The following is a 27,799-nucleotide window of genomic DNA, read 5'->3' on the forward strand; positions in this document are numbered from 1 at the left end:
GTCACATCTACACCGATTGTACATGCATTACACACACACACACACACGATACAATATCGATTAGCACATTTTATTCGAAAATTTTACAAAAACAAAGTACAAAGGCTATTGGACAAAGTGAGAAGTACATAAAATTAATCATAACTTAAATAGATAAATACGGATGTTCACGTCTGCCCTGCCCCTGGACATGTGGGTGGGTGGGGGGGGGGCAGACAACAGCTGCACTGATCTCAAACATTCATGGAAACAGGATAGAGACACAAACATGTCCAGTTCCACTCTGAGGCCTGTTTTACATACACATTATCATCGTACAAATGAAGCATGGACCAAATCTTGTGATGGGAAGTTATGAACTGTAGTCTCTCTCTCTCGAGACATACTGTTGACTCACGAAAGAGGGTGCTGGTTTTTTCCTTTGTTTTGCCAATGGTTCCCTAGCTATAGCGTCCCTATTCTCAGAGGTGGAAAATGGCAGATCTACAAGCTCACAACAACGGCTATATTTTCACTTCATCAAAGAGGTTTGGTGTAGAAGGGGGGGGGAAGCAAACCACTTACAGAGGCAAAAGTCAAGTTTTCACATTTAGTTTAGTTTACTATTGAGGGTTTAAGTGGTTAATGTCTGAAATAAAGCAAATAGTTTTTCTACCTTAAAAGGTACTGGGCGGCAAGAGTGCGTTTTATCTCTTCATTTATCTTTACATCATAATGAGACAAACGTTTAGAGTGAGTTTTATCTCTTCATATTGTATCTTTACATCATAATGAGACAAACGTTTAGAGTGAGTTATATCTCTTCATATTGTATCTTTACATCATAATGAGACAAACGTTTAGAGTGAGTTTTATCTCTTCATATTGTATTTTTACATCATAATGAGACAAACGTTTCGGCTATCCAGGCTTTGTCAGTGTGGGGAATTCACACACTGACGGAGGCTGGATAGCCGAAACGTTTGTCTATGAAATCGATGAAAAAGTTTAAATCTACAACATATTTGTCTACAATGTAGTGCTTTATCTCTCTCGGCTAACTGGTCCTTGGCCTGAAAAACATTGAAGACCCCTGCTTGGGTGGTTTTATTCATATTATGTGTGCTGGGGAGGATACCCCTACTGTACCGAGGATACTGTTACAAAATGGCTGCCACGTACGCCACGTGGCCGAACGTGGTCAATTCTCCCAAAAAGCGAAACCGGTCAAATATCCCATGAAGAGCAAACAGCCGTGTCCAGGTTTCTAATTTTCATGACAGCCACCTACAGTAGAAAGAGGAGAAGATAATGTATTTATTATTATTATTATGTAGTAAGTATACAAACATACATAGGGGAGACTGGGGTCAAAAGTAACCTTTTAACTAAACTACAGCTTTTCCTAGGATAGACAGTGCTTTTCCTAGGATAGACAAACCGCTTTAATAGGTTGACAAAATAATTGAAGTGTATCTACTCTATATCTATCAACATTAATGTATAGACAGAAAGCAATAGGAAGAAAGAGAGAGGCATGGCTACATATCTACTGACTGTAAAGCAAGAACATACAGTAAAATGAAATGAGCGTAAAATGAAACCAAATGGACTCAAGAGTAATAATAAGCTCTCAAGAATAATAATAAATGGACCATTTGGTTTCATTTTTCGCTCTCAAGAGGTAAAGATCTATATGGGTCCATTTGGTTACCATTTTAACCACTCTCCATCATTTAGCTGGGGACCACCTGGAACCCCCTCAAGGACCACTGGTGGTCCCCGGACCACTGGTTGAAAACCACTGCTGTAGGTTTTGGGTCCACTAATATGACTTCTCTTGTCTTTTAGATATTGAAGACCTGGATGACTGGATGTCAAAAGAGCAACATTTTGGCAAGTGTTTGACAGTGTTTGTTTTTCAACCCTTTATAGAATATAAGAGGCGCCACTACTACTCACAGGTTCCGAGGCGCTCCTCCAGGAAGCCGATCTGCTCGCTGAGCGAGTCGATGCGGTCCAGCTGCTGGAAGGAGTGGGACAGGAAGGTGGTCTTCTCGGACAGACCCTCGTCCAGCGACAGTGGGAACAGACTGTTGAAGGGCGCCAGCACCAGCTGCAGCTTCTGTGGGCAGAGATACAGTATCTATACAGTAAGTACAGAGATACAGTATGAACCTCAGAGGCAAATATTAGTACTTTTACTTCACTACAATTATTTGACAACTTTAGTCACCAGTTTTACTATGTAGATTTTTTGAGCGGTGAGTGGGCCCACCGTCTCCAACATGTAGCTTTGTGTGCCCCTATGTCTGTTTAGGTTAGGGTACCAACAGGTGAGAAAGTGGCTCTGTTGAGCTTCACACAAGGGCACGATGGGAAGCTGAGTTTTTACACCAGTCTTTTTCAGCACAAGTGTATGTCTGTACAGGAGTTCAGTACAGTATAACAATTACAGTATAGTTCCACCGCTCACTAAACACAGGTGTGATTTTTACTATTAGTAGGACAAAACACACTAACCAACAGTATGCCAACAGTTCGACCCTATATAACATTTCGGCCATTTGAAAATAGTAATAATAATATTATTAGCATATCTACATGCTCACAAGCCTTGTGAGCATGTAGATATGCTATTATTAGCATATCTACATGCTCACAAGCCTTGTGGGCATGTTTAGATTGGCTACTTTCAAAAGATTTATTTTCTTTTTTACTTGTGAAAACTTGTGAAATGGGACATTCATTCTGCATAACGAGTACTCTTACTTTTGATGCCAGATATACCTTTGTACTTTTACTCAAGTCAATTTTGAATTTCCGTTACTACTTAGTTGAAACATAGTATTTTTCTTTTTTTAAGTACTTTTTCCACCACTGTAAATGAACTGAAACCCCTTCATCCAATCCCTCACTGCTGTATTTACTTTTCTGTCCCACTGGGTCCAAGAGCGAAGAGGAATGATTCTAAAGAAAGACACTAAGTATTTCTTTTAAGGGCTACTGCGTGGGAACAAAATATTGGTTCTCTTTTTTTGGCCCCCCAAATTGTTTATATTTGGGGGCCCCCTGAAGAGAAGATTTGTTCAACAATTATTCAAAATCTTCTTTTCCGGAATAAAATTAATAATAATAATAATAATAATAAATGCCAGCATGGCACGAGCTTGTAGATCTGCTCTGTTTGAATATCCAATAAAGTTTTTAACCCATTTAGGACTGAGGCCGATTCTAAAAAAAAAAAGGTCTTTCTGAAAAACTATATTTCTATGTCAGTGGTGCAAGGAGGTATTGGGCCCGCACACCATTCTTTTGGTAAAAGGATTACTTTATTGGAAAAAATCTCGACAACGTTTGGATCCAAATGGATCTTCGTCAGGTCAGTATATTGTGATTGCTTCATTGGCCCTGCACCAACTGCCGAGGTGCGTGTAAATAAGCATGCTCTATATGTCAGCGGTGCTCAATCTTCTTCATGTCAAAAATGACCCCCAGAATTATCTGTATTTCGCCTCGGACCCCCATCTGAAAATATGTTTGAATATATATTCTTTCACAGCAAATGTTTTAATTCAAATCTTTGCTTCTGGCCTGGGTAGGTCCCTGCAGGTACAACATACTGTAGATGGGGGTCGGCGGCAAACAAATTACATACTGTATAATGTTTTGAGTCTCTGATATGAAATAGTCTGAGAACTACTGACATAGAAACATATATATACGTTTTCAGAAAACCGTCATGAATTTAGAAGGAATTTGTAGAATCCGGTGCCAGGTATCAAGGGCTCAATGGGTATTAACTGCGTAGATACATTTCATTCCACTGTGCACGTACACTCGTACAGTACTGTATGCATACATTCCACTGTGCACGTACAGTACTGTATGCATGCGTGTGAAGAACGTATACCTGCTCCAGCAGCTCCACTCTGTTGCGTAGGCTCTGGACCTCTTCTGTCACGTTCTCCACGAGGCCAAGTGTCTCATCTGCACACGACATATGGACAGATGGAAGCATATAGACATTAACATACACTATTTATTTTCATTGATTTTAGAACTTCTTCAACCAGTGGTCCGGGGACCTATACCAGTGCTATAGCTACTACTAGCGTCCCTCAACAAAAAGAAAAAAACACAAAACATCAGAATATGGAGATAAGAGGTTCCTGCCGACATCAACAATGTACATATCAAACCTCAGTCCATCATTTTGTATGACTTTCTATTGTCCAGGAACCCAAACCGCACTGTGAAGTCATCAGTTTTCAGTTAACTCTGAGAGTGTACAAATGGAATGTACATTCTCCGAGTTCCAGACCCGTGTAGTCGTAGTGGTCCATTTCGGTTCCCAACTATCAATCGTGTAGCTGGGTGGGGACCCCCTGGAAGAAACCCCCTCGAGGACCCCCTCTGGGGGTCCCCGGACGGACGGACCTGATTTAGAAGAGTGCATGCATGGGGAAAAGGTGGTGATGGGGCCGTAGATCAAATGATGTGGTTTAATCCCCTTCATTCGGAGCCAAAGTTCATACGTTTAAAAGCATCCTGATTCCTGCCACATCATCAATCCTTCCACGATGATTCATGGCCACACTTGAGGTGCACCGAAGTACAACCCGAGCAGAGACACACGGACCAGAAACCGAGCAGAGACACACGGACCAAAGGGTGGCGATGACGAGGCGCACGCACGCACGCTAAATAGAGAAACAGCTCCATCATCCTTTCTCACCCCGTATCACTTTCCAGGGGACAGAGGTGGGACATGTTGGTCCGTGATCCCGACATGTCACCGACAAGTGTCTGCTTCCACCCCGAAGGGAGGGGGGGAGGGGGTGGGGGGGAGCCAGCGGTCAGATCAGAACACTGAAATAAGGAGACCCTCCCCAGGTCCTCGGTCCTCCGCCCCCCCCCCCCCCCCCCCCCCCCCCGTGAGTCGAGTCGGACCGAGAGAAACGGCTGAATCTCTCCCAGATGTGGGCCATTACTGAGACAAGAGTGAGTTGAATAACAGGGTGAGGTGGAGGGGAGGGGAGGGGGGGTGACCCCCAGCAGACAAGGTTGATGGAGCTGGAATGAGAACTCGAGTCTTGGCCAAGAGCTGAAGGGAGAGAGAGAGAGAGAGAGAGAGAGAGAGAGAGAGGGAGAGAGAGAGAGAGAGCGAGAGAGAGCGAGAGAGCGAGAGAGCGCACGCAAGAGAGAAGAAACTAAATTACTCTTTATACTTTGTTACATGCCATTATCGCGGGGCTGGAAAAGAGACGATCTACAAGCTCAAAGCGTGTCGTGAGCTTGCAGATCGGCTCTTTTTTGGCACGCAAAGCCATTCAAATCAGGCTTAAAGGTGAGTTATAGTTACTACTAGGGACTTTAGATTCTGTTGAGCGAGTCAGATGGCCAGATTTGATATAGGTTGTTGTTTTGTTTTGGTCTGAACTTTGGAGAAAAGTGTGTTTATCTTTGTAATCACTAGCAACACCTCACATGCATATAAACAATTAAAGCTGCTATAAGCAATAATATGTCACATTTTAATTGAATGGGTAAAACGCTTAACCTGACGCTGCCAGATCCAAAAAGCTTGCTACACAAATTTGTTTCACAGCTTATTTGGATCTGGGATCGCGGAAGCAAATTCGATGACGGGGCTGTTCCTTTTTTTCAAGATACATGGTAGATGATTGGATGGGAGCGTCTGTCTATCACCGTGTGGGCGTGCAAACACAACCAATCATATCGACGTGTCTATATACCGTCACATCCGCATCCCGCCTTTAGCTCACGCTGATTGGTTCGGTGCGAAGCAGATCTGACTCAGGGCTCAACTCTGTCAGAGATCCCAGATGAGTGTTGTGTTGGGGAATATGTTTCCGCAATACCGCCCTCATCTGGCAGCGTCAGGTTATAAAACGCTCCCCCCCCCCCCAAAAATGATGTGAAAGCTCTGTTGCTGTCTCCTTGCATTCCTGCATGTGAGAAGCTGCTCTGATAACTCAGGCCAAAACAAAACTCTAGAGTTTAGTTTAGCCACGTTGAGTTTTGTAATATATCGTTGCTGTGTCGGGGCAGAAAACTCTTATCTCTGTATTTTAACTTTTCGTGGGTTTCTTCGTAAAAAAACCAAAACGTGATCATACTACAGTGTCACACAAAAGCAATCAAAATTAGCAGATCTACAAGCTCAAAACATGGCACGACGGCGGTACGTTTTGAGTAGATTAGCTACTTTTGCAGTTTGGGACATATGAGGTTCGCACACCCGACAGAGACGAAATGTTCCTTCTCTCTCTCTCTCTGTGTGTGTGTGTGTGTGTGTGTGTGTGTGTGTGTGTGTGTGTGTGTGTGTGTGCTGATTAAGCAATAGTTCTATACACACAGCGATGTCCCTCATCAATCCATTTCCAGCACTCTGCAGGGGGTCGAACAACCTCAGTCTGGCTATAAACAGATTCATCTGTAAATCTGGTATTTAAAACCTTTTCCGTTTGAGCTGAAAGAAACGGATACCGAGCGTCGAGGAACCATAAGTGGAGACAGGGGACAAGAAATGCATGGACACGTACAGTACGGGGTTTATATTGAACATCCTTACTAGTAATTCTTTCATCTCATTCCACACATAATAGGAACGTCATCGTCCCCAAACGTCTTCCCGCCAGGAGCGTTGTGAAGCTTAATTTGCATGTAATCCTCCGAGGTGCACATACAGTATATATAGGGCTGACATTATGCGGTGGGAATGAAAGAGATTTTCCCTGGGTTTTAACTATACAACGTAGTTTGCTTGTTGCTATGGATACAGTAAACACTCGTAGTACGGGAATGAGATAAATGCTTTGGGAAGGGAGAGAGTGTGGGAGTGTGAGAGAGAGGAAGGGAGAGAGAGAGTGGGAGTGGGAGAGAGAGGAGTATCCCTGGGTCGCTATGGTCAATAAAAAGAGGCTCTGCACTAAACAGATCATTTGATCTGTTTTTAACTTTGAGAGGGAGAATCTTCTTACATGTGTAGCCTACACACTCTCAGGATGAACGTGGAATACGTGTTAAATAGCTCAATATCCAAATGACAATGACTGCTAATAGTAATAGAGCAGTGGTTCTCAAACTTCTTTGTGCCAAGGACCCCCAAATGTACGATATGTTTGGCCATATTGGGGGTCCAATATGGCCAAACATATAGTGTCCTTGAAAAGGTTTTGTGCCAGCAGGAACCCCAAGAAGATAAGATATGTGTTAAAAACAACACAATTATTCAAGAGTTTCCAAACATTTATAAATGGATAAAGTGAGTAAAATGAACCAGTGCTAGAGTGTTCAATAACAGCGCTAGACCTGTAGCTGTAATCCCTCCATCTCTTTAGTAAACACAACATGGCCGCTGCCGATGCTCTGTTTGTCTCAACCCTTAAAGCAGCTTCTGTTTGTTTTAAATGTGCTACATCAGTGGTTTTTCCCCAACTAAATGATGGATTTGGTAACCGAATATAGATCAGATCTTTAACTCTAGAGAGCGAAAAATTAAAGCAACTGGACCCGCAAGACAAGGGTCCATTTGCTTTCATTTTTATGCTCTCAAGAGTTAAATTATTGTTAAGATCTGCATTACTTAATTTACAAGTACTGTACATATTAGAGAATGTAGAAGAATTGTTATCAACATTTGCCTACAGTTATCTCTCCTAATGGTACCACAGAGCATGGAATTGTGGACAAAATCTTATCCAACGATAACAAAATATTCTACACTTTGCCTCTGAGAGGATACATTTTATCAAACGGTGGTTCGTAAAGTACAGTACAGTACAGTACGTGGTTCAAATGCAGAATAAATAATGGGCCTTGCAATGAAAAGGGTTGAAAACCACTGTGTGCTACATAAATAAAGTTTGATTTGATTTGATTAGATCAGTATCGAGAACTGAAGTGAAGTGATGAAACACAACGAGGCGAACTCATTTGGAACTGTAAAACTGTACAATTGAAGCTGCTAATACATGTGGCGTTTGTTCTCTCTCATATTAATTTCCGGATATTAATATCCAGAAACTGTATTCTATTTTCCGAGCTTGGGAGAAACAGGGACAGATGGAGACCCCTGTTATACCGAACGAACACTCTTTAGCAATGATTGCTGTCAGAATATAGAAGCTTTGACTGGAGAAAGAAAAAAGAAAAAAGGGTTAGTTAAACACCCAGGATTTTTCCAGCGTGGTACAGTAACAGTACAGTCAGTCGGTGGGATGTTTGCTTTGCTCACAACTGTATATTTACATTGCATCAGCCTCTGTTAGCTCAGACGTTATCAGAGGGTTCCATGAGACCTGCATGGGATCTGCATGCATACAGTATAAGACCTCAACTAACTGCTGTTTGTCTGGAGTCTGGACCACATCACACTCTCTGCATGTACAGTAGGAGCCAGCCAGGTCCTACTGTACTGTACATGCAGAGCTGTGATGTGGTCCAGACTCCAGACAACAGCAGTTGAGGTCCTGTTGTCTGGACCAGTGGTTCTCAAAGTGGGGTCCAGGGAGTTCCAGGGGGTCCCCTGCTTACCATTGATTTTAATAAATTGGGGGCTCAGAGATAGAAATGCCATTAAATGGGGGTCCGTAGCCTAATGCATGTCAAACTGGGGGTCTGGGAATCACTGCTAGAGCCATAAAAATCTTCTCTTATGGGGGTCCCTGGCATATGTTTTCAAATGGGGGTCCGTGGGCTAATTAGTGTCAATCTGGGGGTCCTTGACATGAAGAAGTTTGGGAACCACTGGTCTGCAGTCTGGACCACATCACAGCGGCCCACAGTCAGCGCCTTTACGCAAGTCCTGTACTTAAGTACCGCGGCGGAAATTAGCTGCTAGCTTTATTGCGTTTTTATCCGTTTGCCAACGTGAAATGGCACGGTACTTTTCCCTGCCACTTCCTTTATACTTCTATGCTCTGCCACGTCTCAGAGGCAAATGTTGTACTATTTTGTAGCAATTGGATTTAGTAATAATAATGAATCAAATTATGAATCAAATTTTTTCAAAAAGAGCTGATCTACGAGCTCACAACGCCTCGCAATGTGACCCGTTGTGAGCTTGTAGATCGACTGTTTTTTCGAATAGCCGAATATGCAGTGGGACAAATTAAGGACTGAAATGGGACAATCTTGCATCGTGATTACTTTGACTTTTACAACTTTAAAGGAGGACTTCGCCCATTTTCACCCCATCTTCATATAATTATATAAAGAGAGGTTTAAAATGGGCGAAGTCGTCCTTTAAGTATAGTTTGATGCTATAATACGTTTGCACTTTGACAGGCAAAATGTTTGAACGCAGGACTTTTACTTGTAACTCTACAAAGTCTACTTGTAACTTGATCTACAAGCTCATAGCGCGGCACCGAGTGCCTCGCTACGAGCTTCTGCTTTTTTTAAATTCAATTTGCATATGATGTGGCACAAATCTTTGAATATATATTCTTTCACAGTTAACGTTTTTAAACTCAAATATTTGCTTCTGGGGAGGTCCATGGAACAACATATTCTCAGATGGGGGGGGGGTCCGCAGCCAAATACAGATAATTATGTGGGGGCACCTTGACATGAAAATGTTTGAGCACGACCACTGATAAAGTTTTTCAAAAGGTTTGTCAGTATTTGGAAGACATTTTGTAGGATCAGGTCCACAGTTCTAAAATGGGTTAATAGGTCAAATGTACATAATCCATTCTGGGCGGGAACCCCTTTTGGTGTAAGCATTATGTTATGCTTTAGCTATTGAAAATAGCAGATCTACAAGCTCATAGCGCGCCACCGAGTGGCGCGATACGAGCTTGTAGATCTGCTATTTTTGAAAAATCGAATAACGACTGACATAGAAACATAGCTTTTTCAGAAAACTGTCAGGATTTATAGAAGACATTTATAGAATCGTTCCCAGGTCAAAATGGGTTAATTCCTCCCACGACCGTTCCTGTTGTCTGGACCACGTACGTACGTCACGTGGCGTCTGCAGTCGGCACCAGTCGCAGTGCATTATTACTCACGGTACGAGTTGAGAGTGGCATAGCGCGTACCAAAAGTAATAATGGACCGCGAAGCTGGCTATGTTCCCATCTTCTGAAAGGCCGGGCTGCAATAATACACACATTCACACACACGCACGCACGCACGCACACACACACACACACACACACACACACACACACACACACACACACACACACACACACACACACACACACACACACATGCACATGCACATGCACACACACACACACACACACACACACACACACACACACACACACACACACACACACACACACACACACACACACACACACACTACACACTGTATGCACCAGGATTCAATTTGTAAAAGAAAACAGAGGGAGGTGGGGGCATTTTCTTAACCACTTATAAGTTATAATACTTTCGTCGTGCAACAAAGTACCGTACATTTGAAATATTAAAAAAAAGAAAAAAATACGTTTTTTTGCCACAAGCCCAAGATAAGGAGGCCAGAAGGGTTAATGTGGTTAAGATACATTTTTAATTAAATTGATGAACTGTGATCCAACATAAATATCAAACACATCATTCATCCCAGGAAGTTAATGCATGTATTTAATTCAGTCTGACCGGGACAGGGATAAAAATTATCCCCAGGGCAGCCAAAAAAAAGAAGAAGGAATTAGTAGGGGGGGGGGGGGGGGGGGTCCCCGGCACAAAACCTTTTCAAAAGGATGGGGTGGGGGGGTGGGGGTCCGTGGCCAAATACACATTCATCTGGGGCTCCTTGACATGAAGAACCTACTGTATTAGGTTATTTTTGAGCCTCCTATATCCAGCTTTTCGTGTATGTAAACAAACTTTGTCCTACACAAAATTCCCATTGACAATGAATGGAGAATTTGACGTCATAGTGTCTGAGCAAATATAGGCATAGTGTCTATTTTACGTCATGAGAAGAGTTTCCCCCTCACTAGGTGTGAAGTGAAGTGAAGTTTTACCTGAACCACTGGGGTGGGGTCTGAGTTCGTGGATGGTTATCTGGCTGTTCTGGGTGGTGGTGGTGGGGGGAGGATGATGATGATGATGGCGAGGGGACGCGGCGAGGACGTTAGGGTGCAGTCTGTGACAGGAGCGTCCGTCCTCTGCCAGCGTGAAGCCCTCCGTACACACACACCTGGAGCAGGGAGGATTTGGACAGCAACTTTAGTTTTAGCCATAGTCTTTTTTAATACAATTTCATCTTGTTTTTTTGGGCATATTTTAACCCATTTTGACCTGAGATCGGATTCTGACAATGTCTTCTAGCTATATCCTGACAAATGGGTTAAGTCACCTGAGATGTTTTAGTGTTAGTCTGGTGAAGTCAACTAAATCTCATGCGATTTTAATGCGACTAAATCTACAGTTGATTTTGTCGAGACCAAAGAAGCATTTTGCCGGGGCCTTGATGGCGTCGTAATGCCTGATTGTACACTTGATTGCATGCTGAAAATAATAGCTGATCTACAAGCTCTCAATGAGCTTGTAGATGTGCTATTTTCAGAACGCCCGAGCAAACACCCGAAACCAAAAATGAAATGATCTCTTCTCCATTATAGTCCCTCCCTAACATTTTAGTCAAATTGTCAGTATATTTATCCTGGCACATTTTGTATTGTGTTTGCGTCAGTGAAAAAGGGTATTCCGTCACAGTTTTATATGAGTGGCCTCAGATCAGCACTGACCTGTAGCTGCCTGGCGTGTTGACACAGCGCTGTGGACAGGGCTGCTGCTCACTGCACTCATCCATGTCTGGAACAAACACCACAGCGTTAAGACACATTGTTAAGGGCTGCAACCACAGTAGTCCATAATAAAGTTAAATAAAGATTAAAGTATACGATTTATTCGATCATGTAAAATCTACAAGATTTTTTTCATGTTGATTCAGTGATGTACAGTATATACTAAAAAAGAAATACGGCACAAAAAAATTAAAAGAGGTTTCTCGTTTATTCGATTAATCGAAAAACAATTGATCAAATAATGGCTCAGCTCTAATGAACATCACACGAGGACATACAATACAATCTAGTGGTCCTGTGATTGATTTGGATTAGTTTCACAAACCGACACACTAGCAACAATTACCTGCAGTAAATACAGATTGAGCAGGGTGGGAAAAGGGGATATTTCACTTGAAACATGTCCAAGGGAATGAAAGTGAAATATCCCTTTAAGGTACTTAAGCTAACAGTACTCAGGAAGCCCTCTAACTCTGAACGTGTACAGATTAAATGTAACCCAAATGTGTTCACTAACACTGACTGACAATTTTACTGTGCTGCTCAAACATGTCTGTGCGTTTACAAGAATATGTGCAGACAGTGTGTGTGTGTGTGTGTGTGTGTGTGTGTGTGTGTGTGTGTGTGTGTGTGTGTGTGTGTGTGTGTGTGTGTGTGTGTGTGTGTGTGTGTGTGTGTGTGTGTGTGTGTGTGTGTGCGTGCGTGCGTGCGTGCGTGCGTGCGTGCGTGTGTGTGTGTGTGTGTGTGTGTGCGTGCGTGTCTCAGTCACAGACTTGTGTGCATGTCTAGGTGTTGTAATTCTGTTATATTCCTGTTGTTTTGGTTCTATGTCCTTGACTTAATCCCCAGCTGTATCCCATGTGTAATCAGCCCTCATGTGTATATTAGTCTTGTAACCCCAGTCAGTCTTGTAACCCCAGTCAAAATTCTGACTGGCTGTCCTGCTTATTTGGGTTCTCACCACGTGCGTGCGTGCGTGCGTGCGTGTACCTGTTTGGCAGTGCTGTCCTGTCCAGCCCAGCGGACATGCACAGTGGTTGGGTCGCAAACAGGTTCCTCCATTGGCACAGGACTGGCCACACACTGCTGTGAGAGAGAGAGAGTGAGTGTTTCAAGTTTAACACCTCCACATCAACAACAACACAGAGATAAATATGTTAAAGAGGATATTGCTTCTCAAACCTTTTCATTTCAAGGGTCCCCTTAGGTCTGAGAGTCTATGTCCATTTGGTTTCCTTTACACTCTGAGTTTCTGTTCTGTTCTTTGGCTATATACAATAGAAGTGTCTATTTGTACGTCTCTAAATGTTTTGATGAATTTAACAAGGTGGAATCTCTTGTAAACAAGTGTAATGCTTTATTGGGTCGTCCACTCACAGTTAACAGTCTTTGTATTGAGTTTGTGCTTGAAATATACTGTAATTCTGCAAAAAACTGTCCAAAAACAGCCCTGTAACGGTCCATTTGGTTTAATTTGTACACTCTCAGAGTTACAGCCCTGTAAAGGTCCATTTGGTTTAATTTGTACACTCTCAGAGTTACAGCCCTATTTTTCAATAGCTAAAGCATAACATAATGCTAACACCAAAAGGGGTTCCCGCCCCAAAATGGGTTTTAATACAATATAACTAGTGGTTGGACTTGGAAGATGGTCTCCCTACTTGGGTAGGACACCTAGTGGTTGACAAGTAGTACTGCGTATAGTGGATGACCGCTAGACATTTGATATCATGCGTGAGACTAGAGACAAATCCCGCGGCCGGCGGGCAAGACATAAAAATGACGGATTGCAAGTTTTAAGTTTTATCTACATGATCCAAACCCTGAACCAGACCCGGTCATACATACTGTACCGGAACCAGAAAACATACTGTAACCCTGAACCGGACCCGGTCATACCGGTACATACTTCTAACATCATGATCCAACCCTGAACCGGACCCGGTCATACCGGTACATACTTCTAACATCATGATCCAACCCTGAACCGGACCCGGTCATACCGGTACATACTTCTAACATCATGATCCAACCCTGAACCGGACCCGGTCATACCGGTACATACTACTAACATCATGATCCAACCCTGAACCGGACCCGGTCATACATACTTCTAACATCATGATCCAACCCTGAACCGGACCCGGTCATACATACTTCTAACATCATGATCCAACCCTGAACCGGACCCGGTCATACATACTTCTAACATCATGATCCAACCCTGAACCGGACCCGGTCATACATGTACATACTTCTAATAACATCGTCTTTCAGACTTACCTTGATTACAGTTGTGGGAGTGAAACCGACGCCACCCCGGGCAGCACTCTGGGTGGGAGTGGGAGTTCGGCACTGCCTTGCTCACCTGCCGAGATGCCACCTTATACACGGTCCTGTTCAAAACGGGGGGAAACAAAGGGTTTAGGCTAGGGTTTACCAGTCACTCATTATATTGTCATCACCATTGGTGTGTGGTTTAAGGCCACGCTAGTCATTTCCATGTCATATCGGACCACAAGAATGCTAATGAGAGAATGGAAATGCACATGGATATGGAGCCACATGTGTGCATGACTGCATGTGTGCCACTGCCAAAGCTCAAGCCAAGAAGGAGCAGGGTGACGTACGGAGGGAGCGCTCGCTTCGCGTCACATTAAAACCTAACTGCAGCCTGCCAACTTGGACAGTGCACTCGCCGCTCTGTGCAGGCCAGGGCAGGCACTCAACTGGCTGCTGTCAGTGAGCCTGCCTCGTTTTGAGATGATCAGATTAAATGTATTGTCAATGTACAAGTACAGTACAGTACAGTACAGCGAAAGGTATTTTCGCATCTCACCAAAAATACATTAATGCAGGTAATGCAGGTACGTAAATGCAGTAAGAGCAGTAGACATTAAATAACTAAATAAGGTTACTGTCGAAGTGTCTTTGAGCAAGACACTGAACCCCAAACTACTCCTGAGTTTCCTCCACCAGTGGTGTGTGTGAATGCATAATGCACAACGTAAATTGCTTTGGAGAAAGGAACTATACAAATGCACCATTTACCAGATATAATGTTGTAAAGCCCTGCGCATAATACGGCCTGCAGACGTGTAGTGAACCAAAACAAGCACTCCCCCAAAAGCCTTGGCTTGGCAGTGACGGACAGCTGAACCACTGACCTCTCGACCACAGACCGCTGACATCCGAGTGTTTGAGAGAGATGAGGAGAGGATGGAGTGGCCGGAGGACGACAGGGAATGAGTGAGTTTATGATGCAAGGCCCAAATCTACTTTCAGAGCTTTTGCTGGTGGCGGAAATGTCACTGATAGATATTATATTCTGTACGGGAACCCCTTTTGGTGTTTTAACTAAGCATTATGTTATACTTTAGCTCTTGAAAAATACCAGATCTACAAGCTCGTAGCGTGGCACCCGGTGCTGCGCTACGAGCTTGTAGATCTGCTCTTTTTGAAAAATCTTGAAAATGTGACGCCAATCTTTGAATATATATATATATTCTTTCAGAGCGAACGTTTTGCTCAATGCTTCTGGGGCGTCCCTGGAACAACATATTTTCAGATGGGGGTTCGCAGCCAAATGCAGATAATTCTGGGGGTCCTTGAAAATGGTTGACATAGAAACAAGTTTTTCAGAAAACTGTTAGGATTTATTATATAATTGGCACAGGCTAAGCTACAGAATAAATGAGGTGTGTATGAAGGTAAAAGAAAGACAGACATCGAGGGGGAAAAAGACTTAAAAGCTTAAAAGCAAATAAATGGTTAAAGTTGTGCAATTTCATACAGTTGTTAGAGTGTGTCTCAGAGCAAAAGAATGGAGAGAGTGAGTGTAGAAGAGTGTAGACAGAGCATTGGTTCTCAATGTGGGGTCCGGGGACCCCCAGGGGTCTTTGAGGGAGTTCCAGGGGGTCCCCAGCTAAATGATAGTTTGGAACCAAATGGACCCTTATGGGTCTGTAACTCTTGAGTGTACAAATGGAATTTGGTTCCATTTGTACACTCTGAGAGTTAAATCAATCAACATTGATTTTACAATATAAATTGGGGTCTCAGCGATAGAAATGCCATTAAATGGGGGTCCGCGTAGCCTAATTCATGTCGGGGGGTCCTTGAAATTAAACGGGTTGAGAGTCAGCCGTAAAAATCTTCTCTTATGTGGGGTGGGAGTCCCTGGCATATCTCTTCAAATGGGGGTATGTGGGCTAATCGGTGTCAACTTGGGGGTCCTTGTCATGAAAATGTTTGAGAACCACTGATGTAGAGAGGAGCGGAAGGCTGGGACAAAGAGACGAAGGGAGAGAATGCGGGGAGTGTGGACGAGAGAGAGGGAGAGAGAGAGAGAGAGAGAGAGAGGGCAGAGATTGAGAGTGCGTAAAGCATGGAGGGAGAGGTTGTCCAAGATAAACAACGCTGCGGTCTCTGTGGGCAGGCGGTTCATTTCCCGTAGTTACACAGAGCACTTAGATATTTAGAGTCCCACCAAATATGTGATGCGATGCCCTGACCCAGTTCAGTATTTACATGTGTGTGTACTGTTACTGTACTGTATACCGTTGCGAGAGAAAAGAAAAGACAAACACACTGTAACTATGACTATTGATATGAATATCCACTCTCTGTCCAAAAACGGTTACTTTTCGCCGATTCAAATTAGAAAATGGCGAAAGTAGCAGATCTACAAGCTCAAAACGTGTCGCGTTGCCCCGTGCTTAAGAGCTTGCAGATCTGCTACTTTTGATGTTTTTCTTTGACGCTGTAGTGTGATCAAGTAGGACAATATACCTGTATTGTTTTTTATGTTATATTTACAGTATATTGTTTTGGTACAACATTATAGTTACTGTTGTTCTAGAGCTTGGTATGGGGCGGCCCTCAAGCCTCAACTCTTTTTTTACTCTTTCAACAAAATGATCTTCTGATCTTAACGATAGCGTTCATATCAGTTATCAGTACGGTCATGTTGAGACTGTGTGACATGATGTCTTCGGGTGGAGCCGTCGGTTATGGTCGACATGTCACAGAATGTATACATGGCATTTCTCAGAGCTGGAAGAAGTGTCCTGTTTGCACAACCTTGTTGTAGGTTTTTTCACACACAACACATTGTGGCAAATTTGCTATTTTTGCGTGTCGCATGTAGTGTGATGATTGTGATCAAGTAGAGGGTTAATTGTAGGGCATTAATTTACGATATGAAAGAACAATGGAGATGAGAGGTTTCTGCCAGACAACGGCGAAATATAACAAAAGAAAATGAAACAGAGGCGTTCCCACCTTGAAAGGTATAACAACGTATAGGTGCAACCGTCCTAAATGGGTTCATATCTGAGGCTGATTCTACAATTGTCTTTTAAACGCTATAACAGTTTTCTGTTTCTGTTTTCTGGTGCTCAAACTATTTCATGGATGTCAAGGACCTCCAAAATATATGTATTTGGCCACCGAGACCGCCATCTCAAAATATTTTCTTCTAGGGACAGCCAGAAGCAAATATTGTAGTTGAAAATGTTTGCTTTAGAATATGTATTCATGTTCAAAGATTTATCACACATTTTCAAGATTTTTTAAATTGTATATCTGCTATTTTTGAATAGACTAAGTATAAAATAATGCTTTTTTTTTTTAGCAAAGATCTAAAATGACACAGATGCTTTCCAGGTCTTATATACGGTCCCTCGCAAATAAACAAATAAATTAAACGAAATGTGTTTGTTTATAAAAAAAGAAAAGTGTAACCCTGTGTGTCAGTCAGCGCGCCCCAGTGTGTGCGGTGAGTCTTACTTGTACGTGCTGCAGAGGCGATGGCCCTGACACAGTGTGATATACGGCTTGTGCACCGGCTGGATGTACGACTCTGTTGTCGTGACAACGCGCTGACGCACCTCATGGCCGCACACTCTCCTCCTGCGTGGAGGGGAAGAAAACAAGGAAAACATCATCAGGTGCACACTGGTTCTCAAAGTGTGTTCCGGGGGAACCACCAGGGGTCGGCGGTTGGGTTCCAGGGGGTCACCAGCCAATGTTTTAGTTTTTGTCGCATTCTTAAAAGGATCCCTGACAAATATGCCTTAAAACATTATACTTGCCCTCTATAACTATAACTATGGAATATATGGAATGCACTTGCTAATAAAAAGTATTTCAAATGTTGCTTTGATGCTCATATTATCCTTAGGAAGTATTACATTAGCATATGCATTCCATACATTCCATAGGGCACACATGGACATAATTATGACACCATCAACTTGCGACAGGAGCAGCTCCTTATTGAGTGAAAGTTCCTTTATTTATGAAAGAAATTAAATATTGATGGTGTTTTTATTTTTGTATTTTAGTTATAGAGGGCAATATAATGTTTTATTTGTCTCATTAGGCAGGGATCCGATGACCATTACGAGACTCAATGGGCTCTATGTACAGTATGTATGCAGTATGCACACACACCCTTTTGGAAAGAACTTGGGGCCCCCTCCCGGCCTCCCTACTTCCTTCACAGGTGTTACTGCTGATACTAATGAAGGCTAGCTGTTCCATTCTGGGCAGACAGAGTCAGGGTGCTGCTGTTGTGTGCGTTATAATTGGCTCACTGGAAACACTCTGCTACACCAGTGGGTCTCAAAGTGCCCTTGAGTGGGTTCCAAATAGCCCCGTACGTACGTGCATGTGTAACTCTGAGAGTGTACAAATGGAACCTTACGAGTCCATTTGGTTCCATTTGTACACTCTTAAGAGTTATGGGGGGTCCTTGAAATTAAAAAAGGTTTGAGAACCACTGCACACTAAATGGAACAGAGCCTTAATTAGTATACCATCGATAACACCAAGTAGGGAAGCAGCTCGGAAGTAGGAGGAGTTATTGTGTGTGCATAGAGAGAGCCCATTGGGTCTCGATCCTGCTGACCAGCCACCCGGTCATCCAATTATTCGCTCCGGAATGCAACAAAAACAAACGGATCTCTGTGAATTCAAGGCTTCTTGGGGTATGGACTTGACTTGTCATTTCTGGGTGAACTACTCCTTTAATACAGCATCAAAGTCAGTTTAACTATATTATATATATGCATCAGCTATTGAAATTAGCCGATCTACAAGCTCACAGCGTGTTGTGATAGGATGCGTTGTGAGCTTGTAGAGTGAGCTTGTAGATTTAAAATATAATGAAAAATGTTCAAACACAAATGTTATCTGGGGGTTAATTTGGGGCATCCTTGACACGAAAACCACTAGCTTCAGCTAACCAAACTATTAGCCTTGGGCTTCCTAGAGACTGAACAGCAAAATGAGCTGTGACAGTTTCTGGAATATAAAATGCATCTTAACGGATTTACCAAAGAATGCCGAGGACAGATTGCTTTGCTCTGCTTCACCAATATTAACAAACTACAGATTTGAAGATTTACATTTCTGTGTGCCTCTGAAAGTTGATATGTTAATTACTTTTGTTTGGCCTATGATCAATTCTGAATGCATCTCAATACATAAACCACGTATACTCTATACTCAAACATAGCTGATCTACAAGGACACAGACTCACAATAACTGAGTTATTTGAATGTGTACTGTGTAGGACCTCAATGGAAACAAGTCCACTGGACCTTTTTGTGTCTGTGACAGACAAACTGTATGACTGTACTCGTGCTGTTTGCATTTCTGTCCAATAAAATGTTCAATCAATCAAGGAAAACACTGAGTTTGATCTGCTAAAATTCTTCTTACAATTCTTGAAAAATCTTGACAATGTTTGACCTGAATGTTCCACCTATAATGCCAAGCCCAAAATAGCGACACCAGATTGAAAGTGGTTACAAGTTGATCTTTGGCCCTTAATTGTCATTTCTCTATGACCTCCTCTAAGGTTTTCAGTTTATTTTGGAGTTTGTGGGAGAGCTTGAAAACGTAAATGAGTAGTTTATGACCCAGAGGGTTGGTTTGAGGTCAGGGACATGGCAGAGAGATATGTAACGTTATCTGAGCGTTCGACATACTTTTACTGAGGGTGAGGATGTCAGGTCAAGCATTTATAGGGTTTTGCAAACAAAGCAGCCTAATTTAGGCTTGAACTAAAGATGTTTAACTACGGATTGAGCCACGTAGGACCATGTCAATGTGTCTAAGTCAATCTAAATCATTCAATCTAGTCAGGCGTTCCCAAACTTCTCCATGTCAAGCCCAATGTTATTCTCTATTGTGAAATAGAGAATAAAATGTATTAATAACAATAAAAAATTATAACACCAGTATTTCATATTATAATGTTTGTAATAATTTATCTGTTCAATAAAAACATATTTGACAAAAAAAAATTATAACACCTAGTGTTTTGCGATTAATTGTTTTGACAATCACGAGATGCCAAAAATAGGGACGCTGGTTGGGTTGAGAGTGGTCAACCTAGCACAATAATCTTGCGCACACAATTGCTATACAATAATCGTAATCATAATAATCACAATAAATAATATGTATTTAATAGTTTCCCTCTCTTTGAACCCCACTGCTGTATAGGTGACAGGTGATAGACTAAAACAACAGAGTAAAAGAAAAGAGTAGTTACCCATGGTGATCAGACGAGTGAGCAGACGCCATCGTCACATGAAGGATGAAGACAGTGGAGGAGAGGAGCAGTGTTTGGTACATGTCTTCTCCGTCCTTCCCACTCTCTCTCAGTCTCTCTCTTTCTCTCTCTCTCTCTGCCAGTTGGACGGGAGGAGACACAAAGGAGGACAGACGAGACGAGGAGGGGACGTCTGTGGTCGAGGTCTTCAGACGAGGAGGGGACGTCTGTGGTCGAGGTCTTCAGACGAGGATGATGTGTTAGGACTTCTTCTTCCTCCTCCAGGGGTGATGACTCCACCTACCTGAGACAGAGACAGATCAATGGTTAGTTTTGATTGATTGATTGATTGTTTTTATTGACAAGAACGCAGACATACAGCAAAAACGAAACGCTGAAATCTACGTGGGTAGTACTGTAAGTGGAACCGTTAGTAGAGGAAGTGACACGTCCAATCGTCACACATTTCACTGCACTTTAATACACATGCAAAAAAACCTCTTGAATTTTGACATTGTTGCATTGTGGTAGCCTGGCTAATAAGCCAGACTGTGCATTGTGGATCTTCAGCTATTTTCGCTGCACGACACCATCGTAAAACGAAATGTATGAAAAAGAAAAACATGCAGGGCCTAAATTAAGAAAGGACACAAAAAATGGATGCCACTCATCCTCCAAAATATTTCACTTCAACATTCTCGTCCTTGTAAACGTATCATCTCCAGTCTGGCTCAGTTCCTATTGCTTTGAAGGCAGACCACTGGAGAGAAGAGCTCTGCTCTGGCCAATCCTAACAGAAACTCAGACCCCATGCGTGGCCTGGCACTGTACTGTACTGTATGATCTGTGTGCAGCCAAACACTGTCTTCCGGGGAGCTCCACTGAACTATAAACATAGTGTATATACGGTATATACAGTAGCAGTGTAGAAGAGTAGCTAATGTACAAGCTCATGTCAACAATTTATGCTCTTGTAGCATGGCAATTTTTATTTAAAACCTTTTTATGATGTCACTGGAAGACGGTAAACTGCCCACAGCCCTCCTATGAGACACAGACTGAGTAGAAAAGAATCGTGCCATTTTATCATGATTGTTAGTGAGGACCTATTATATGAAGATAGGTTGAAAAGTGATCCTTTAATAATATTTAGTTGGAATTTATAAATATTCAGTCATTTTAATGTGATCAACACTGTTACATGTAGGCATGGACATTAATTGACATTGATGATGGAGGGTGGTGGAAGTACCGTCTGATTTATGACTGGCAGTAAAAACGCTTTACGCCATATTATTTGCGCGTCATGCTCTGTTTAAGAGCACTTACTTTGATATCGCTGTGGTGTGTGTGTGTGTGTGTGTGTGTGTGTGTGTGTGTGTGTGTGTTAATGATGGGAGGGAGTTACAAGTTTATCTCAGTAGGTTAGATTACCGCTCTCCCAGTCTGGTGGGAACCCATTTGTTTTTATTTAAAATCTGTCTTAACCTCACTTTGTGCCGCACTATAAGCTTATGGCTCTGCCAATTAAAAAAACATTGTGAACTATTTTGTGCACATCTTTGAATATAGGCTATATATAATATAATATAATGTATTTTTTAAACTCCAATCTTTGCTCTGGGGATCCCTGGAACAAAATATGTGACCAGTCCCAGTGGTTTCAATCACAAGTCGGCGTTAATGAAACTACATTTGATTATTATTTTTTTGGTTTTCCTTTTTAGCCACATTAACACAGTTGGAATGTTAAAGAAGGTTTTTACTCCAACAGTTGGTCGTTTTAGTGTCATTAAATCGTTGCAATTACATTGACAATAAAAATGTCTGTAATTACAGTTTATTCGCGCATTTTGGGGGTGTGAACATTCCTGCACGTATTCGATTATTTTGAGATGGGGGTTGGGGGCCAAATACATATAATTTTGGGGGTCCTTGACATGAAAAGGTTTGAGAACCACTGACATAGAAACATACGTTTTTCAGAAGACTGATTTAGAAGATGTTTCTAGTAACGTAATCGGCCTCAGGACAGGACAGGTCTCAATGGGTTAAGAGAATTCTATTCCCCAAACATGGCATTATTTGCCCCCGGCGTGGCCCTCCCCGCTGGCTGCTGGGTGTCTGCCCGCCTGGCCTAGAGTGCGGCTGGTTGTTCAGGAAGTGGCTTTGTGGTATCAGCCCGGTTTTAGTGGTTTTCATGCTGAACTTGTGACCCACCTTCAACACCCACCCACCCACAGAGGCCCCCGTACAGAAATAGGCACACATGCACTAGCCTACGTAAGCATTGTAAGCTCATACTGAGGAGGAAGGAGTTCACAGGACTATGTTACTGAGGACAAACTAAATGAAATGGACTATGTTACTGAGGACAAAGTACAAACCAAACTAAATGAAAAGGCTCAAAGTGAATTATACTTATTTGTGCGACACCGCTGCTGAAAATAGCTGATCTACAAGCTCACATCATTGCACAACGAGTCTCGATCACGCTGTATGTTGGCTATATTTTCCAGCATGCAGAGAAGTCAATCTTAACACGCACTTGCAGACTGTGTGGACAGTGAAAGTACAGTAACTAAGGAAGGAGCAATAACAACAAGACAAGGGCCGTGTGTTTGCAATTTACAGTTCCCTCCTCCTCTATTTCATAGGCTATATTATGATTTAAATGTCATGTGGGATCAAACAAGCCCTGAACTTCCGTCCTGTATAAGACAGCTCTCTGAAAATATGAGTCTGACAAACTAAATGAAGAGTGGTGTTGGAGTCTGCTCTTCATATGACACTATATAGTATTGGTTCAGCGGGGACTCGCCTGCCTGGTGTGATAGTAAAGGTCAGGAGAGAGAGGGAGAGGGAGAGAGAGAGAGAGAGATAGACAGAGAGGGAGAGGGAGAGAGAGAGAGAGAGAGAGAGAGAGATAGACAGAGAGAGAGAGGGAGAGGGAGAGGGAGAGAGAGAGATAGACAGACAGAGAGAGAGAGAGAGAGAGGTCTGCCAGAGGATTCAATTGATGCTATAAGCCCTGGTTGACAGTTTGCATGCTCCTCTGATTCGCTGCTGCTGGCTCAACGCCTGGAGATTGGACATGCACTGCTATAGCCTGCATTCATTCACAAATCACCGTGCAGCCAGACTCACTGGACTGTGTGTGACTGACTGTGTGTCGTGTGTGTCTCTGTGTGTCTGTGTGTGTGTGTGTGTGTGTGTGTGTGTGTGTGTGTGTGTGTGTGTGTGTGTGTGTGTGTGTGTGTGTGTGTGTGTGCGTACGTGCGCGCGCACTGCAACTGCGTCTTGGTTTGAAAATAGACACACGACAATACAAAAAGCCACACACTAAACTCTGACCATAAAGTGCAATCACATCAAATAGCTTTGCATGTGGTGTAGAACTGTTCCTCTGTCCAATTGTCTATGGCTATGATTTCAGACTCGAGGCATGCATTATACAATAGGCCTACTTAACAATTGTAACTGATGGAAAATGTTGTCATCAAAAGAGTGCACATGGTGCTATATATTAATATAATGAATATCCAAAACAGACTTTTTTATGACATTCTGCACGGATCTTGGACTAGTTAAATATTGTGTCATCGATAGAGGGGGCGTTTGTAATTCACTAATTGGCTATTATATCAGCATACTGTAGTTAGCACCGTGCGTCCCAACATGGAAAGAAAAGATCAATGGAGTCTCCGAACACAGCCTATAATCCTATAGGCTACTATGGCCAACGGGTGGCGCTGTTTAACTGGACACTGTGGCCAGATAATGTCTAGCAAACACGTTTTCATACAGTAGCAATTCACACGCAATCTACCCCCCCCCCCCCCCAGCTCCATCTCTCCATCTTTCTCATCATCTCTCTGTCTCTGTCTCTCTCTCTCTCTTTCTCTCTCTCTCTCTCTCTCTCTCTCTCTCTCTCTGTCTCTGTCTCTTACGAATTAGTTCACAAATTAGGCTAAATAAACATTTTCATAAAAAGTTATAATATAGACGGATTAGACATCAGTATAATAATAAGCAGTATAGCCTAGGCTACGCCGGTCAAAGCTCTATATGAGTCTGCAGGGCAATCGGCAAATCAATGAACTTATAAACGAATCGCACAACTTACATACAACAACAAAGATTAATTCCACTGGAAAAGGTGCTTGAACAAAGTAATTCCCGCTATATTCCACAGGCTCCGCGTGTAATAATTTCCCACTATCTGCGGCTTGCTCTGTTGTTGTTATGGTCATCAAACTCAGTTGTTCCACCACGGAATCCACGCGCAGCACAGTCTCAGCCTATCCCACCCAGATCTATCGGACTGTCACCAGAGCGCAGCGCACAGCGCACGCATGGGGGGTAAGGTGGAACAGCTGGAGCGTGCATGGGATGGGGGTGGATGGAGGTTTTAGGGTGGGTGTCCTGCATCTGAGAGGCTAGATCAGATGGGGGACACTTCCGCGACGTCACTGCATGAGTTAGGCCAGTGGTTTTCCCCAAATTATTGTTATTATTTAATTTTCATTTTTGGGGGGAAAAGTTGGTTTGGGAACCCTTGGGGCTCCATTTTCGTCAATGCTAAACCCCTTATCCCTAAACTTCTTTGCCTTTTTTTTTTTTACTATTTTGCTAAACTTTTCAACTAGCCAATTTACATTGACACGTTGTGAGCTTGTAGACTGGCCATTTTAACAATTCAAAAATGTTTAGCAAAATAGTTTTCTTTTAAAAGGCAAAGAAGTTTAGGGATAAGGGCTTTAGCGCTGTGACAAAAGTGGAGCCCAATATGTCTATAGACTTTATTTAACCACTTTAGTCCTGGCAAAGACACATTTTTAAATGTTCAAAGAATTACAAAAATAGCAGATCTATGTGCATTGCATTGTGAGCTTGTAGAATTGTAGGGGATTCCAAATAATGAACCCTTACTCGGAGTGTATAGATATGGCAAATGAAGATGGACAATAGAAAATACATCACTATTTGTTTTACAACAAAGTATAGCCTGCATGGTTTTAACGCTTAATGGGTATGATTATGAGGGGCATTCCAAACGTATAAAATAGACCTATATACAAACCAGGATCACAGCCAGCTTCTGGAAACATCTGCTGACTGAAATAATTAAAAACACTAGTCAGCCTAACCCTAAAGCAAGCTATGTAGCCTTCTAAATACATGGGTTTGTCCAGAAGTAGAAATGATGTCCTAAGGGAGCTTAGCCCTCACCGCTAAACCAGTGATAGAAAGTACCAGATAGGCCTACATTTACTTAAAAGTACAACTTTTACTTTACTTTAGTATTTAAAATGTCATGCATAGGCCTACTTCCTCTGAATATACTTCACTTCACCTGGCAAATATATAACAAATATAGTACCTATACGTTTTACTCTTTACTGCAATTATTTGAGTTAATAGTTAGGTAGATTTATATGAGTAAAAACATCCATTAACTGATAGCCTATATTGTGATGTATTATTATGGGTTAAGCTACTCGGCACTGAGTAATTAAAAGCAACCCCACCTTTATCAGCTGGCTATTTTTACTCAAGCACATTTTGTATTTCTTTCTACATTGTGGTATTGCTTTACTCTGATTGATTGGTTGACTAAAGCCATATGGACATCATTTTGTATGTGTGTGTGTGTGTGTGTGTGTGTGTGTGTGTGTGTGTGTGTGTGTGTGTGTGTGTGTGTGTGTGTGTGTGTGTGTGTGTGTGTGTGTGTGTGTGTGTGTGTGTGTGTGTGTGTGTGTGTGTGTGTGTGTGTGTGTGTGTGTGTGTGTGTGTGTGTGTGTGTGTGTGTGTGTGTGTGTGTGTGGTTGTTATCTCTTAATATATAGCCTATTCTGTAAATTAAACTACATACATTTTAGAGCCGATCAAGGCCAACAAAGCATTGGCCAACCAACATGACCAATCTGATCACGGACAGCTTTACAGATGTAGGTCCATGGGTCTTTTAATGTTACTTTAATTGACCCTCAAGGCCAAACCATGGCGTTTGCATGCTTCTTGTGTTTGTTTACACTATACCAAAATAAAAGATAAAACAGGCAGCATTACACAGTATAGGCTATCCAGAACAAATTGTCTCAAAGTGTCAAAGTGTCTCCTCGCTGCACACAAACAAACTTATACAAAGTTCATTATGAATGAACCACTAACTAAGCCCTAGTTTTGAACATTTCTGAAAAGCCCATGTTTGGGGAAACAGCCGAATATAGTATACGCTACTATAGTCTAATACAGAAAGGGGTTTCATCAGGGTTTTTTCAGAATTTGTGGGAGAAATATAAGCAAGTATAGGTCTATGAAAACACGCCTTAAAGAAGCCATATGAGCACTTTATACATATATGCACCGGCTATTTGAATATAGTCTAGTGAGCTTGTAGATCAGATCTTGAAATTAAATGTGGAATATTTGGACGATTTTTTTAAACATTTTGAACAACACAAATCTGGTATACGGGACTGCCTGGCGCACAATATTTTCACATGGGGATTAGGGAGGGACGAATATATTTAATTTGGGGGTCCATGACATGAACATGGTTTAAAAGAAAACCCAATTTGCGCGGGAACCCCTTTTGGTGTTATGCTTTAGCTATTGAAAAATAGCAGATCTACAAGCTCATAGGCGCCACCGAGTGGCGCGCTACGAGCTTGTAGGTCTTCTATTTTTGAAAAATCAAAGAACGACTGACATAGAAACATAGCTTTTTCAGAAAACTGTCAGGATATAGAAGACATTTTTAGAATCTGATCTCAGGTCGAAAGGGGTTAAATGACCCACAACCACTATACCAATTTACAAGCAAACATTACAAAGAAGCCCAAAAAGGCGCTTATAATAAGCCGACAGTCATGGCAACACTGATAAAGACGTTCAAAGTAACATTCTTACCCCCCAAGTATGCAGTCATCAGGTAGGTGGGTGTCTGCTCTGGGCGCGGGTCGGCCCGGAGGGTCAGAGGCCTTCTGCAGTGCCGGCCCAGTGGACTGGCTCGGATTGACTCTTCCACCGTATACATTTTCTCTTTTTAAAAGCTCCGTCATCCCACGGGTTTTTTATTATTAGTATTCTAAAAAACCCTCAAGACGTGCTTAATTGTCGGTGCTCCCCGTGAACCGGCCGCGGAGAAATGAGGTGTATTTGGGCGTCATTCGCTTGCTTTTTATGCAGCGTTTCCTGTGGAACGCAGGAATTGGACGGACAATCCCCAAACCGGACTTCCTGTGAGTGTTTCGCGCTGATAAAATCCTTCTCCTGCACAAACACTCCCCATCCTGCTCAAACCGCTTTGTGAGGCTCGTTTTCAAGCACCTCTCTGTCCTCTCTGGTCTGGTATTAGGCATCTTTAAAGCTGCCATCAATGCAGGAAACTGATTTCAACCACTTTTTAAAAACCCTATATGGCCTATACTTGGTCCACTGTAGTCCCAC

At 42.5% G+C, this 27,799-nt stretch overlaps 1 protein-coding gene across 4 annotated transcripts; it reads right to left on the reverse strand.

The window, feature by feature from the left end:
* Nucleotides 1-51: 51 nt before the first annotated feature.
* On the reverse strand, nucleotides 52-27,481 carry egfl7 (EGF-like-domain, multiple 7). 4 transcript variants are annotated; one of them, XM_080756726.1, is made up of 10 exons: nucleotides 27,260-27,481; nucleotides 20,345-20,648; nucleotides 17,568-17,690; nucleotides 14,061-14,173; nucleotides 12,768-12,860; nucleotides 11,718-11,784; nucleotides 10,992-11,167; nucleotides 3,893-3,969; nucleotides 1,942-2,104; nucleotides 52-1,266 (listed from the first exon to the last, which is right to left on the reverse strand). In XM_080756726.1, exons 2-10 carry the CDS (start codon nucleotides 20,425-20,427, stop codon nucleotides 1,247-1,249), a joined length of 915 nt encoding a protein of 304 aa, XP_080612852.1. In that variant the 5' UTR covers nucleotides 20,428-20,648; nucleotides 27,260-27,481; the 3' UTR covers nucleotides 52-1,246. The 4 variants fall into 4 exon arrangements, with proteins under 4 accessions (XP_080612852.1, XP_080612849.1, XP_080612851.1 ...); XM_080756723.1 differs by having other exon boundaries at nucleotides 12,768-12,863; XM_080756725.1 differs by lacking the exon at nucleotides 27,260-27,481 and adding an exon at nucleotides 24,475-24,738 and having other exon boundaries at nucleotides 12,768-12,863.
* Between the last annotated feature and the right edge of the window lie 318 nt (nucleotides 27,482-27,799).

This window comes from Protomyctophum bolini, assembly GCF_963924005.1.
Source record: "Protomyctophum bolini genome assembly, chromosome: 22".
In the NCBI taxonomy this organism is placed as follows: Eukaryota; Metazoa; Chordata; class Actinopteri; order Myctophiformes; family Myctophidae; genus Protomyctophum; species Protomyctophum bolini.

Coding starts and splice junctions, on each gene's coding strand:
- egfl7 (XM_080756723.1), bottom strand. CDS start 20,427: ATGTACCAAACACTGCTCCTCTCCTCCACTGTCTTCATCCTTCATGTG. Junction 17,691..20,344: donor CACTCGTCTGATCACCATGG/GTAACTACTCTT, acceptor CCCTCCACGCAG/GAGGAGAGTGTGCGGCCATG. Junction 2,105..3,892: donor GAGTGGAGCTGCTGGAGCAG/GTATACGTTCTT, acceptor CTCTGCCCACAG/AAGCTGCAGCTGGTGCTGGC.